Source organism: Herpailurus yagouaroundi, unplaced genomic scaffold, assembly GCF_014898765.1.
Source record: "Herpailurus yagouaroundi ecotype Mexico unplaced genomic scaffold, PumYag 191, whole genome shotgun sequence".
NCBI classification, from domain to species: domain Eukaryota; kingdom Metazoa; phylum Chordata; class Mammalia; order Carnivora; family Felidae; genus Herpailurus; species Herpailurus yagouaroundi.
In genome coordinates this window covers 9,952,733-9,965,594 of record NW_024412422.1, presented here as the reverse complement: position 1 = coordinate 9,965,594, position 12,862 = coordinate 9,952,733, and the positions used below count along the sequence as shown (strand labels likewise).

The following is a 12,862-nucleotide window of genomic DNA, read 5'->3' as shown; positions in this document are numbered from 1 at the left end:
CGTCCTACTGATTCAACTGAATCAAGATTAAGGGGGGGGGGGGGGCGGTGAACAAAGGATAGACAATGTCATGTCAATGTCATAGACTACTACAAAGCTGTTAAAACGGATGTTCTCAAAGACGGGAAAAAGGCTGAAAAAGAAAACGTAGGTAATGGGGAAAACACAGTACACATGACCAGCTATACAGCATGATTCTGATGCCACAAAATATTATATGTATATATATATATAAAATATTCTTTTTACTCCACGGATCCGTATCGAGTGCCCGCCGTGTCCCAGGCAGTGGGGATACAGTGAAGGTATAAAACAGCCCAGCCCTGCTCTCCTGGGGCTCTCGGGTGGAGTGGGGAACTGACAGAAGGAGCAGGTAGCTAACGAAATCACTCCTGGGAGGAGGTAGGAAGTGATACGCAGATGATAAAGCGGGCATCGGAGTGGGGCAGGAGCCCCAGGGCTTTCCTGGACATGATGACATGCGCTGCTTTCACAATCAGAAAAATAATGCGTGCGCCCTCCAGTTTCTGAAGGCACTGCTGGCCTTTGAGGCTGGCGCACGGTCTCCGGGTAGCCCTGGAAGGCAGCTGGGAAGGCAGCCACGACCACCCCCCTCCACTCCCCTCACCCCTGCCTGTTGGCACCGTTCTGTGACCTTGGTCTCTTGTTCGCTTGTTTGTGGTATTTTACACACTCGTCTTATCTCTTAAATGTCAGGGACAATGTCTGATTCATGCCGCGCCTCCCACACCGCGTGGCACATTAAGAAAGACTCAGAACGCACTCGCTGGGTTAAACAGAATTCTGTTCCCCTCCAGGGCTGGAATCTGGCCTCTCTCGTCGTGATAATAGTCATATTATTTTTTTACTTCCTTTCTCCCCGCGGCGCCCAGGGTGGCAGCTTAATCAGTGCTGACTTAACCCCTCTCCACTACACCTCCGCCCCCAAACCGGGGACAGACCCCTCCTCTGGCTCCACAGACCTGTCTGCCCCTCCAGACCTCAGTTTCCCCTCCTGGAAGTGGCACCATCCCTTCTGAGGCCAAGGCCGGGGGCAAGGCGGACAAACCCGGGCCCGGGTTGGGGGTGAGGAGTGCGTTCTTTGTCTCGGGAGCACAAAGCCCCATTTGTGATCGCGGGGCACGATTCTGGGCAGAGAGCCACGTGGGACAGGAGGCAGCGGTGGGAGGAGTGGGCAGGATTCCCAAACCCCTCCTGTAGGCTGGCTGCCGAGGAAGCAGTAGGTCCCCTCCCCCCACAGCCTGAAACACCGTGTCCGGCTGCCAGTCTGACGCCCTGCTTCCTCCTTCCTCGGCCCTTCTCCCTAAGGTGGCCTCCCCACCCCTGCCTTGGAATGGAGAAGTAGGCAGGGGGAGGCCACCCAGGCATGAGATCTGCGGGCGGGGAGAGTGGATATTTCCAGAGCTACGGGTTGTGGCCAAGGGCAAGGCCAGCCTAGAAGTTGTGTCCTGCTGTCACTCAGCAGCCCGACCCAACCCGTCTCCCAGGCCAAGGGGACAGAGAGGTGGGGGGAGGGGGGCTGGGACCTCTGCCTCAGCAGCGTGGCAGGGGAGCCCCAAGAGGACCTGGAAGCAAGGCCCCACTTAAAGCAGAAATGCAAAGGCCTGGGGCATGGAGGGGTGTAGCCTGACCCATCCCATCATCCCTGAATTCTACACACCGACAGACAGACCTTTGTTCTCTTGTAGGAAGAAGCCACATCCTCCTGCCTCAGGGCCTTTGCACATGCTGTTCTGTCTACTTGGAATACTTTTCCTTTCTTCTTCTCACCCCTCTTTATCCTTCAGGTCTGGGTTCACATGATACTTTCTCAGAGAGGCTTCCCTCCCTGCTCCTTACACCCTGGGCTTCTTCCCCTAGGCCTTCCAGAGCATAATGACATATTTGCAGTCATTTGAGGCCTCTGACCTCCCCATCAGCCTGTATGTCCCATGTGGGCAGGATTTGCCTTAACCACTGTTGTATCCTCACACGGTGCCTGCTACAGAGTAAGTGCTCAATAAACATCTGCCCTCCCGCCCCCCCCCACACCCAAACAAACCACCTCTAAGGGAACAGAGATTAAAAAGGGAAGGACGCCTAGCAGCTTCAAGATGAGGACACCCTCCGAACAGGAAAGGAAGGGAATGGAGCCTGAGGAGGGAGAGATCCAAGACGGGCTCAAGGGTATCTGAAGTACTGTAGTTGAGAAGGTGGGCTCCACGTCCAGACGGCGGAGTTCAAGTCCCGCCTTGGGCTTGGCACATCGCATGAAGGAAAAAGCAGCAAATCGGACCGTCAACGTTTAAAACTGTTCTTTGCGAGAGACCACGTGAAGAGAATGAAAAGACAAGCTACAGCCTGGGAGAAAATACCCAACAGAGGTCTATCTGGAACATCCAGACGTGTATCTAGAATATATAAAGAGGTTCCCCAAACCCAACGGCTAAAAACAATTCATTAGAACACAGGCGACAGATGCGGAACTGATATTTGGCCGAAGCGGAGACACAGATGGCAAAGAAGTACGCAAAAAGATGTTCCTCATCATTACAGCCAGTAGAGAAGCACAAAGACCACGAGGAGACATCACTGCACCTATCAGAATGGCTAAAACAAAAGTGGTGAGAATAGCGAGGATGAAGAAAAAACAAAACAAAACACCGGATCACTCATGCATTGTCGGTGGGAATATGGTACCGCCACTCTGGAAAAGACTATGGCAGTTTCCTTAACGGTTATGCTCACGGGCATCGATCCCAGAGGAGTGAGAGCTTACGTTCACACAAAAACCAGGACGTGAATCCTCACGGCGGCTTTATTCAAGAGAGCCCCAAACTGCAAATAACCCAAATGTCCTTCTACCTGAATGGTTACACTGTGGCCATCCATCCCACGGCAGGCTACTCAGCGATCAAAAAGAATAAACACTGATGCGTGTAGCAAGTAGGGTGGGTCTCCAGAGAACAAAGTGGAGTGCAAAAGCCAGCCTCAAAGGGTACATACTGTACAATTCCACTTAGGTAACATCTTTGACGACAAAACTATGCAGATGGAGAACAGATAAATAGTCTCCAGGGGTTAGGGAGGCAGGAGGGAGGGAAGGGGTCCTGGCTAGCAAAGGGCGGCATGAAGGATCCCAGCGAGGAACGTTCTGCAGCTTGACGGTGACCGTCACAGGGGTCCACATGTGATAACTTTGCATAGGACTAAATACACACACACATGAGTGCATGTAAAACTGTGAAACCTGATTAAGGCTGGCGGATTGTATCGATGTCAATTTCTTGGTTGTGATACTGTGCGGTCAGGTGCAACATGGAACCATCGGGGGAAACCGGGTGGAGGGATATGGGATCTTTCTGTATTTCTTCTTAAAGTTTTTTTTCAATTTTTTATTTATTTAATTTTTTTTTATTTTTGAGAGACAGAGAGAGAGAGAGAGAGAGAGAGAGAGAGAGAGAGAGAGAGAGATGGAGCGTGAGCTGGGAAGGGGCAGAAAGAGGGAGACACAGAATCCAAAGCAGGCTCCAGGCTCTGAGCTGTTGTCAGCACAGAGCCCAATGCGGGGCTCAAACCCATGAACTGCGAGATCCTGACCTGAGCTGAAGTCCGGCTCTCAACCGACTCAGCCACCCAGGCGCCCCTATATTACTTCTTAAATTGCATGCAGGTCTACACGGCTCTCTAAATAAAAGAGTCATCTGGGGGTTACACATCTATTAGAATGACCTGAAAAACACCCAACAATACCGGTTGCTGGCGAGGATACGGAGTAATCAGACCTCTCATGCATTGTTGGTGTCTATATACAAATGGTAGAGCCATGGGCACCTGGGTGGCTCAGTCGGTTAAACGTCTGACTCTTGGTTTCAGCATAGGTCATGAATTCACGGTTCGGGAGTTCGAGCCCTGTGTCAGGCTCTGCACTACCAGTGAGGAACTTGCTTGGGATTCCTTCTCTCTCTGCCCCTCCCCTGCTCTCTCTGTCTCTCTCTCTCTCAAAATAAATGAATACACTTTATTTTATGTTATTTTAATTTTTTTAATGTTTATTTATTTCTGAGACAGAGAGAGACATGAGCATGAGTGAGGGAGGGGCAGAGAGAGAGGGAGACACAGAATCCGAAGCAGGCTCCAGGCTCCCAGCTGTCAGCACACAGCCCGACGCGGGGCTCGAACTCAGAGACCATGAGATCATGACCTGAGCCGAAGTGGGTCTCTCAACCAACTGAGCCACCCAGGCCCCCCCAAATAAATACACTTTAAAAAAAAAGCAACTTATTTTTTTAAAAATGGTACAGCCACTTTGAAAAAAGTTTGCAGTTTTTCGTACAGTTAGACACATACTTACCATATGACTCAGCAATCCTGCTCCTACATATTTATACAGAGCAGAATGAAAGCTTATGTTCACACAAAAATCTGTCCATGAATACACAGGCTCTATTTGTCATTGCCCAGAACCAGAAATGACCCAGCGGGAGGCTGAATAAACAAACCATGGTATACCATCAAATAGTACTCGGCAATGAAGAAGAATAAATTATGGGTACACCCATCAACAGGAATGAATTTCACATGAACACTTCTGTGTTAAAGAATCCAGACTCAAAAGGCTACAAAGTATAGAATTCCATTTCTGATATTCTGGAAAAGGCAAAACTATCAGGATAGAGAGCAGGTCAGCGGTTGCCAGGGGCTAGGGTGGGGACAAGGGTTAATTATGAAGAAGCATGGGGACTTTTGGGGGTGATGGAAACATTTTGTACCTTGACTGTAGTGGTGATGACCCATGACTTTCTGCATTTGCCAAACCCATAGAACTGTATGTGAAAAAAAAAAAGAATTTTACATTATGTAAATTATACCTCAATATTTTTAAACCAAGAAAAAAATTAGGCCGTGTAGCTTATAACTTCACGTCAATGTGTGCAGAAAGATATATGTGCAATTTAATGCAAAATGATCCAAGAGAAAATGTACATTATTTTAGCTCCTTTCTAAAAATATGCCCTCAGGGGCGCCTGGGTGGCTCAGACGGTTAAACGTCCGACTCCGGCTCAGGTCATGATCCCGCTGTTTGTGAGTTCGAGCCCCGTGTGGGGCTCTGTGCTGACAGCTCGGAGCCTGGAGCCTGCTTCCAATTCTGTGTCTCCCAGTCATGCTCTGTCTCTATCTCAAATATAGATAAACATTTAAATAAACAATAAATAAATAAATTAATTAATTAATTTGTGCTCTGACAAAATGCTTAGGAGTTGCTTTAAGCAATGTAGGCATGATAAGCATGGTTTTTCCTAACAGTGTTATTCTGCAATAAGAAAATATATTTCTTTACATGAAAAAAATTACTTAAAACAGAAAAATAAAACGATCGAAAGCACAGATGATGAGATGCTAGCTTGTATTATTTCTGGGTGGAGGACCCATGGGTATCTGAAGTTTTGGTCTGGGCGCTTTTCTCTAATACCGTCCCCTAGAGTGCCGTTTTTAGGAATTAACTCAGACATTGCATAGAAAGCGCTTAGCACAGTGCCTGAACAGCAGTAATCGCTCAAGGTAGGTCAGCTCCTCCCCATCCCCCAAATCTGGGGCTCCTCCAACCCAGCCTCCCCTGGGTGGTGCTGATCTCCCTTAGCCACACTGGGGGCTCCATGAGACTGGGCCAGGGTAGCCCCATCCCCAGCAAAAGGTGTTGACCCTCGGAGGGATGGAACGTAGTACGCCCTCAGCACTTTGCCAGGGAGTGAATAGCCCTGCCCAGGACCTGGCAAACAGTGGGTGCCCAATAATTACTCTTTGAACAGACAACTAACCGTTACAACCATGATAGAGGCGTCCCGTCCCATCCCACCTGGCCAGGAAGAGGCTTCACCAGACATGTGGCACCAAATGGGTACATTTTTGGCTGAAGGAGCCACCTCCTCTCCACTGCACCCCAGTTTAGATTGGGACTTAAAGCCATCTCTGAAATAGGCAGAGTCTGCTCCCCGCCCTACCCCCCTTGGGCAGCCCCCTGCCCTCTCCCCTCCCAGGATGGACTCCCGAGGCCTCAGGCCGGCCGTGGAATGTTGTGTGGTTGGTTGCCCCGGCAACCAAGGCCTGCTAGGTGGCTGCCTTCGGAGAGCACAGAGCCCGCTGCCACACTGCCCTCCATCAGAACATCAGAAGCCCCCAGGGCCCCCTTGGCTGGTGCAAAACTCCATCCGTGGAAAGAAAGCCCGGGGTGAATGCCGGCACAATGGCAGTGCCCTGGGAGGAATATTTCCGACTGGCCTTGCAAGAGAAACTGCCTGCGTGAGTGTCTTGGGATGGCAGGGAGGGCTGGAAGGAGGGCAGAAGCGGGCGGGATGACCCGTGCCTTCCTCTCGCCCACCGTGGCGTCTGGCTTCCTTGGGCAACTCCTGCTGGGGTATTACTGTCCCCACTTCACAGAGGAAGAAACTGAGGCTCAGAGGAAACCGGTCTCTGGGCTAGTTAGGGCAGAGCTGGGTTAACAGCCTCTGCTCCGGATCCCCACCCCTGGCTGCCATCCGGCGGCTGCGATTAGATCCTTTGCACTGAGATGGGAATCCCTGCAAAGCTCTGCGCTTTCGAGGAGGAGTAGAGGAAGCTTGTCGGGTGCCTGCTTTGTGCTCAGCAGTGACCGAGGGGCCCAAGCTCAGTGTCGGTCTGGACCGGACCGGTGCCGGGAAGGCCCTCCCGCTCATTCTGTTGGAGCCTCCCTTCTGCTCTCTACACAGCACCCCCCCCCCCCCCCCAGAGCATGCCTTCAGATCCCAGCCTCCTTCTGGAGCCCTCCCAGGGACGTCTGAGGGAGGCCGAACAGCCTTCCCAACGCAGCTTGGCCGCAGCAAGGAGCTGGTCTCCCCTGCGCCCCATCCAGACCTCCACCAGCACCCGCCGCCTTCCGGCTCTGAGTTCATCCTTCTCTCCTTTCCCCCCACCCCCAATCGTGGCAGCAGCTCTGCTCTCACGCTGTAGCCCGAACCTACCCTCCTCACCTCTCCCCTACAACCACCTGACCAGCATCACACTATCTCTGTGTTATCCCGGAACCCCGTCACCGGTCTCCCGGCGGCTGCCCTGCCTCTCTTACGGCCCTTGCCCCCCACCAGCAGCCTCCAGCTCTTCCACAAACCAAGATCCTTCTCTCAGGGCCTTCGCACTGGCTGTTCCCTGCAGGTGTCCACATGCTCACTCCCCCTTGCCCTTCGCGTCTCTGCCCAGACGACCTCAGAGTCTCCTCTGAGAGACTTTTTCATCTCCCTATTGAAAGATTTCCTTTTGGGGCGCTTAGATGGCTCAGTCAGTTAAGCCTCCTACTCTTGGTTTTCGCTCAGGTTCGTGATATTGAGCCCCGTGTCAGGCTCTGCGCTGATAGCTTGGAGCCTACTTAGGATTCTCCCTCTCTCTCTACCCGTCCCCAATTCGTATGCACGCTCTCTCTCTCTCTCTCAAAATAAGTAAATAAACTTAAAAAAAAAAAAAAATCTTCCTCCCTCCCGCTGCCCCTCCACTTGTGTGCACACTTTCTCTCTTTCAAAAAAAAAAGGTGGGGGGGCACCTGGGTGGCTCAGGTGCTTAAGTGACTGCCTTCGGCTCAGGTCATGATCTCACGGTTTGTGGGTTCGGGCCCCGCGTCAGGCTCTCTGCTGTCAGCTCGGAGCCCGCTTCTGATCCTCTGTCTCCCTCTCTCTCTCTGCCCCTCCCCTGCTCATTTTCTCTCCCTGTCTCTCTATCTCAAAAATTAACACATAATAAAAATGAAATAAAGATAAGTAAATAATACATTTTTAAAAAGGAAAAGATTTCCTTTTGTCTGCTTAATTTTTCCTCTGAGCACCTACCTCGGCCTAGCCTTATTCATTGTTAGGTTTGTTTTCTGTGTGCTCCGCCCCCCCAGCAGCCTGGTGGCTTCTGGAAGGTGGGGATTGTGTCTGCCTTGTGCACACCTGCACCCCTCAGTGCCTGCAAAGATGCCTAGCACAGAGTAGGTGCTCGGTACAATTTATTGAACGAATTCAATAAATTCAGCAGCTAGCGTGGGGCTAATGGGGGTATTTCAGGCACTAGTGGGGCGGGGGGTTGGGGGCCCCACCTTCTGCCTCCTTCATCCCTGCCTCCTCCTGGAGCTCCTCCAGGAAGATCCCGGAGCAAAGTGTGGACCACTTCCCGCCAGTGCTGCGTCTCCTGGAGAAGAGGCAGGAGCTGGCAGACGCGGACCGAGGCCTGCGGGCCCAGAAGGAGGTGAGCCTCCACTGCAGTCCCTGAGACGTTTTGGGACCCCAGACCAAAAAAAAAACCACAAGTGTCCAGGTGGGGAAGCACTGAGAAGACGCTGCGGGAGCCCAGAGGAAGCCTCTATCTCCACGAAGGGGTGGTCAAGGAGGGCTTCCTGGAGGAAGTAATGTCTTGGGGATTGGGAAAGGGCAAGCGAGTCGGCTTAGCCAGTAAAGGAGGGTGGGGTGAGGAAGGAGAAGTGGGCAGAGGGAACAGCACATACAAAACTGAAAGGCAAGGACAAAACACAGGTGGATGAACGTCTGGAGGGCAGAGTGTCAGAGGAAGCGGGTGAGATGAGGCCAGAGGATGCTCAGGGAAGCTGGCTGCGGGAGGGCATTTGGGCTTCATCGGGGGTGGTGGGAGCCATGGGCGGGTTTGAGCAGGGGTGTGCGGACAAGCTCGGGAGCAACAGATAAGTAGGATCCTGAAAGTACTGGATAACTTGGACCCCCAGACACACAGACACCCACTCCTCACCTCCCCCAGGTGTTCCAGACCAGGAGAGCAGCGCTGAAAGAGCGCTGGGAACAGCTGGAACAGAAGGAGCAGGAGGTAAAGGGGTCCTTTGTCCGCTTCGACAAGTTCCTGCAGGTAGGTGGAGACTGCTGGGGGGAGGCGGGTCAGCGGGTCAGGGAGTCTCTATCCTGCAGGGGCAGCCTCGCTCGGGAATTTTAAAAGTGTGCTGACTAATACAAGAGGTTGTAGAGTAGGAAATACACGCGCACCGCCTGTCGTATTCGAGTTTTCAAAAAGCGTGGGGGAGAGGAGAGGGACCAAAATCAGAGCTACTGCTCACTCTGCCCACGGGCCACCTGTCTGCTACCACGGCTGGGCGCGCCAAGTGTTGGGGCGGCGGAAGCAGCGAGCCCCGCGGGCTCCCGGGTCCCGAGGGCGGTCGCCTCCGCTCTGCCCGCCTCCCCAGGACACCGAGGCCCGGCGCAACCGCGCCCTGCGGAGGGCGGCCCAGGAGCGGCTCCAGGCGGACCGCCGGGAGGCGGAGGCCCTACGGCTTCGGGCCCAGTTCGAGGAGCTGCAGCGGGAGCGCGCGCGGCTGCAGTGCCGGCTGGAGCGCCTGGAGCCCTGCGCGCGCCTGCTGGGGCGAGTGCTGGAGCAGCTGCCGGAGGTGAGTACCCTGCGGAGGCTTCGGGGCTCGGCGCCCCCATGCAGCCTGGCTACCAGGTCGGGTGGCCTCTGGAAAGGCTTTGGGTGTGCACTACTGGAGCGCTGACTGTATGTCAGGAATCACCACTTATTGAGCACTGACTGTATGCCAGGGACAAGGTTTGCTCTGAATTCTCCCCAACGCCCGGTGATGTAAGTCCTGTTCTTGTCAACCGCATGGGGGAAACCCGGGTCCCCCCCCATTTTTACAAACGGGGAAACTGAGGCTCAGAATGGTAACTCTCACTCAGGGACACACAGAAGGAGGGGGTGTGCTCAATAGATACCGGTTGAACAATACATGAACACTACATGAATACTAATCACAGGCAGTGAAGTTGGCTAGGCTTTATGCTGGAGTGGGGAGGGGCGAGAGCAGTCCTCGTTTCTGGGGTAGGGGCCGGGCCGTGCGATACCCTCATTTTGCACGTGGGCTAACCGAGGAGGCGCCGGAGGGCCGGATGGCGGGGGGAGGGGAGGGGGCTGCGGGCCGGCTGAGTCCCCATCTTGACCGCACCCTAGTTCCAAGAGGTCCCCGAGCTGGTGGCGCGCTTCGACGGCCTGGTCGATATGCAGGCGGCGCTGAGGCTCACGGAGCGCCAGCGGCTGGCCGAGCTGGAGGAGGCGCGCGCTCGGCTGCAGCGGCTGCGGGACGCGGGGCAGAGCGAGCTGCTCGGGCAGGGCCAGCAGCGAGTGCAGCTGCTGGAGCGCCTGGAGGCCGCGAGGGAGCGCACGCTGCGCTGGGTACGGCCGGGAGGGAGGAGGTGGGCGCCCGGGACCCCAGCCTCCCACCTCCGGAGAGGAGTGCCACGAGTGCTAAGACCAGAAGGCAATGGTTACCCCAGAGGGGAGCAGCGCTAACGGGCGGATTCCAGCATCTGAACGCGCTTCCGGACACAGGAGGCCAGTCCTAGCCCAACCTGACGCCCAATTCCTGCACTCCTCTCCCGGAGGCGCCCGGGCGCACCAGACTGGAAGGAAGGGAGGGGGCTCCCCCCACCCTCCTCAGCAGGCCCAAACCTTGATCGGGGAAGGGGGCGGGGTGTTCTGCAGGAATCCAAATGGATTCAGATCCAGAACACGGGGGCGGAGAAGACCCTTCTCCTGGGACGCGCTAGGATAGCAGCGCTCAACCTGTTCCAGCTAGTGTGCCGGCACAAGACGCACCCGCCTGCCCTGGACATCGAGGACACTGAGGGGCAGCTGGAGCAGGTGAGCTCCCTCCTTCCATGCCCTCCAACCCCCAGATTCAGAGCTTCACAGTGCCTGAAGTCTCCGGGTTCAGTATGACCCTCTGTGATCAGGACACACACTTCCAGCCCCCCCCCCCACCCCGGGGTGGGGGGGATGTGGGCTCTGTGGCCACCTGGAAACCCTGCCTAGGCGGCTGGGTTGGTCTTGGCTCTGCGGGGCATCTGCTCTGTGGCCAGAAGCAAGCCGCCAGGCCCCTCTCTGGGTCCCAGGCCTCTCACTTGCGCCCAAGGGCCGAGGTGTGTGACGATATTGTACTTTAGTCCAAGAGTCTGTCTTTCGTCCCAGGGTCAGACGGCATTAACAAGTGTGACATCAATAAGAAACCAGGTTGAGACTCACCCTTGCTCCTGGCAGGGACAGGCCTCTGCTTCCCCAGGGAGAGGGAGGGCGGGGCCGTGCATTCGTCTTTCTGCACAAGGGCACCACCAATGGCACTGTGGCCCAAGTCGTTCAGGTTTGCAAGGTTGCAGAATATGTGACACGGTTTACAGAGGGAGGGGGTTTCGGACCCCTCTGTTGTTCCTAATGGGGACCCAGAGCATGGTTCCTTTAAGCGGAAGAAACACAAAAGGAGGCACCCCAGCCCCTGCCACTCCTGTCCTGCGCCCAGCACCCTCGACCCCAACCAAACGCCAGGAACTGGGGCCCCGGGAGCCTACCTTTGTTCCACACCCGGAGAGGGATGGATGTCTCCAGTTCTCCCAAGTGTGGCCCAGCACCCTGCGGTGCACGACTCCAGGAGGGACAGAGGCTCAGTTAGGACGTAGCAGGCAAATGCCCGTCCCTTTTCAACCAACCCCGATTCTACCAAAGAGAAAGGCTCATTGTGGGGCGACTCTACCTTTAACCCCTGTAGCGCTCTCTGGTCTCTGGGCCTGAGCCTCACACCCCGTGGAGGCGACAGCGGCCAACCAGAATGCAGGGACTGGGTTTTGCGTTCATTGTAGCATTTTTCCAGTTGTCCTCCACTTACGACAAGGGGTAACCTAACTCTCTCCTATTTTTGTTAGAAATATAGTTCCCTCTCTGTGACAAACGCTAAGGGAGAACCCAATGATAAGTTCGTTCAAGCTCTAGCTCTTGGCAGTGGACCCATGGGCGTTCATGAAGTTTGTATCAATAAATAAGTTTAATTAGGACAAAATCTGGGAGTGTTCGGAGAGGAGAGCAGAGCAGACCAGACACAGGTGAATATGCCCGATCTGTTTAAAAAGGGGGAAACGAATCGTTGCAAATAAAAGTACTTTGAATTGTAACGCAAGTGGTAGCCAGCTAGGAAACTATGAGGGTACCTGCCGACAACCACAAACCATCTGGGGGGTTGGGACGGAGACCCAAAGAACCGAGAACAGCTTAGGGCAGGTTCGCCGGCTGCTGGTAACCAGCATGTTGCTGGCTTTTAATAGGGGTCTCCACCCGTAAACCCTGCGTTGCAGCATCCTGGGGTGGAGGGTGGGGACGGGACCCTCGGGGACTGGGATGGGACTCTGGCTGTGCTGGGGACCCCCAGGTGAAGCTGTTCATTCTGGACCTCTCTGCCATGCTGGCCAGTCTTGGGCAGGCCAAGCCCACACCTGCCTGCTAGCCCTGACCCAGGTAAGCAGGGGGACAGGGGGGCCCCCTGGAAAGGAAGTGCACACTTCCTGCGGGGTATGTGCTGAGTGGCTCTCACCAGAAAGATGAGACGGCCGTGCCCCCTGGGGCTGCCGTGGGAAGTGCATGAAAGGTATACAGCAAGAACTAAATAAATGTGGGCTAGCTGGGGGGCACCAGTCCCTCATCCACCACATGGCCTGGCACCGGGTCCTGCCTCCCAGGACAGTCACGGCATTAAACAAGCTGATGTCTGTCAGGTGTTTGGAACAAAGCCTGGTGCAAATTCTGGCAAATTCTAGGCGGGTGTTTGGTGAGTAAAACAGTGTCGGCAAGAGAGCCACACAGCAAACACCCGTTCGCGGGGCGCCTGCTCACGAAGGTTCTCTTGTGGACGGGCACAGGTGAGAGCCCAGCTGCCGGAGGCTGCCTTGACCGTCCCAGGACCCCAAGGCTTGGAGGGCAGAGGCCAGGACAGCTTCTGACCTCTGCGGTGCGGTGGGGAGGTGTTAACCCTTTCACAGCCGGAGGGGAACAGCTGAGCCCTCTGACCCCACCCCACTTC

General features: G+C 54.8%; 1 protein-coding gene across 2 annotated transcripts; it reads left to right on the top strand.

Moving 5' to 3' along the window:
• Positions 1-6,124: 6,124 nt before the first annotated feature.
• On the top strand, positions 6,125-12,614 carry CFAP73 (cilia and flagella associated protein 73). Of its 2 annotated transcripts, XM_040443827.1 has the most exons (7): positions 6,125-6,300; positions 8,148-8,253; positions 8,776-8,880; positions 9,212-9,412; positions 9,973-10,194; positions 10,504-10,662; positions 12,215-12,614. In XM_040443827.1, exons 1-7 carry the CDS (start codon positions 6,245-6,247, stop codon positions 12,287-12,289), a joined length of 924 nt encoding a protein of 307 aa, XP_040299761.1. In that variant the 5' UTR covers positions 6,125-6,244; the 3' UTR covers positions 12,290-12,614. The 2 variants fall into 2 exon arrangements, with proteins under 2 accessions (XP_040299761.1, XP_040299760.1); XM_040443826.1 differs by lacking the exon at positions 12,215-12,614 and having other exon boundaries at positions 8,139-8,253; positions 10,504-10,740.
• The last annotated feature ends 248 nt before the right edge of the window (positions 12,615-12,862 follow it).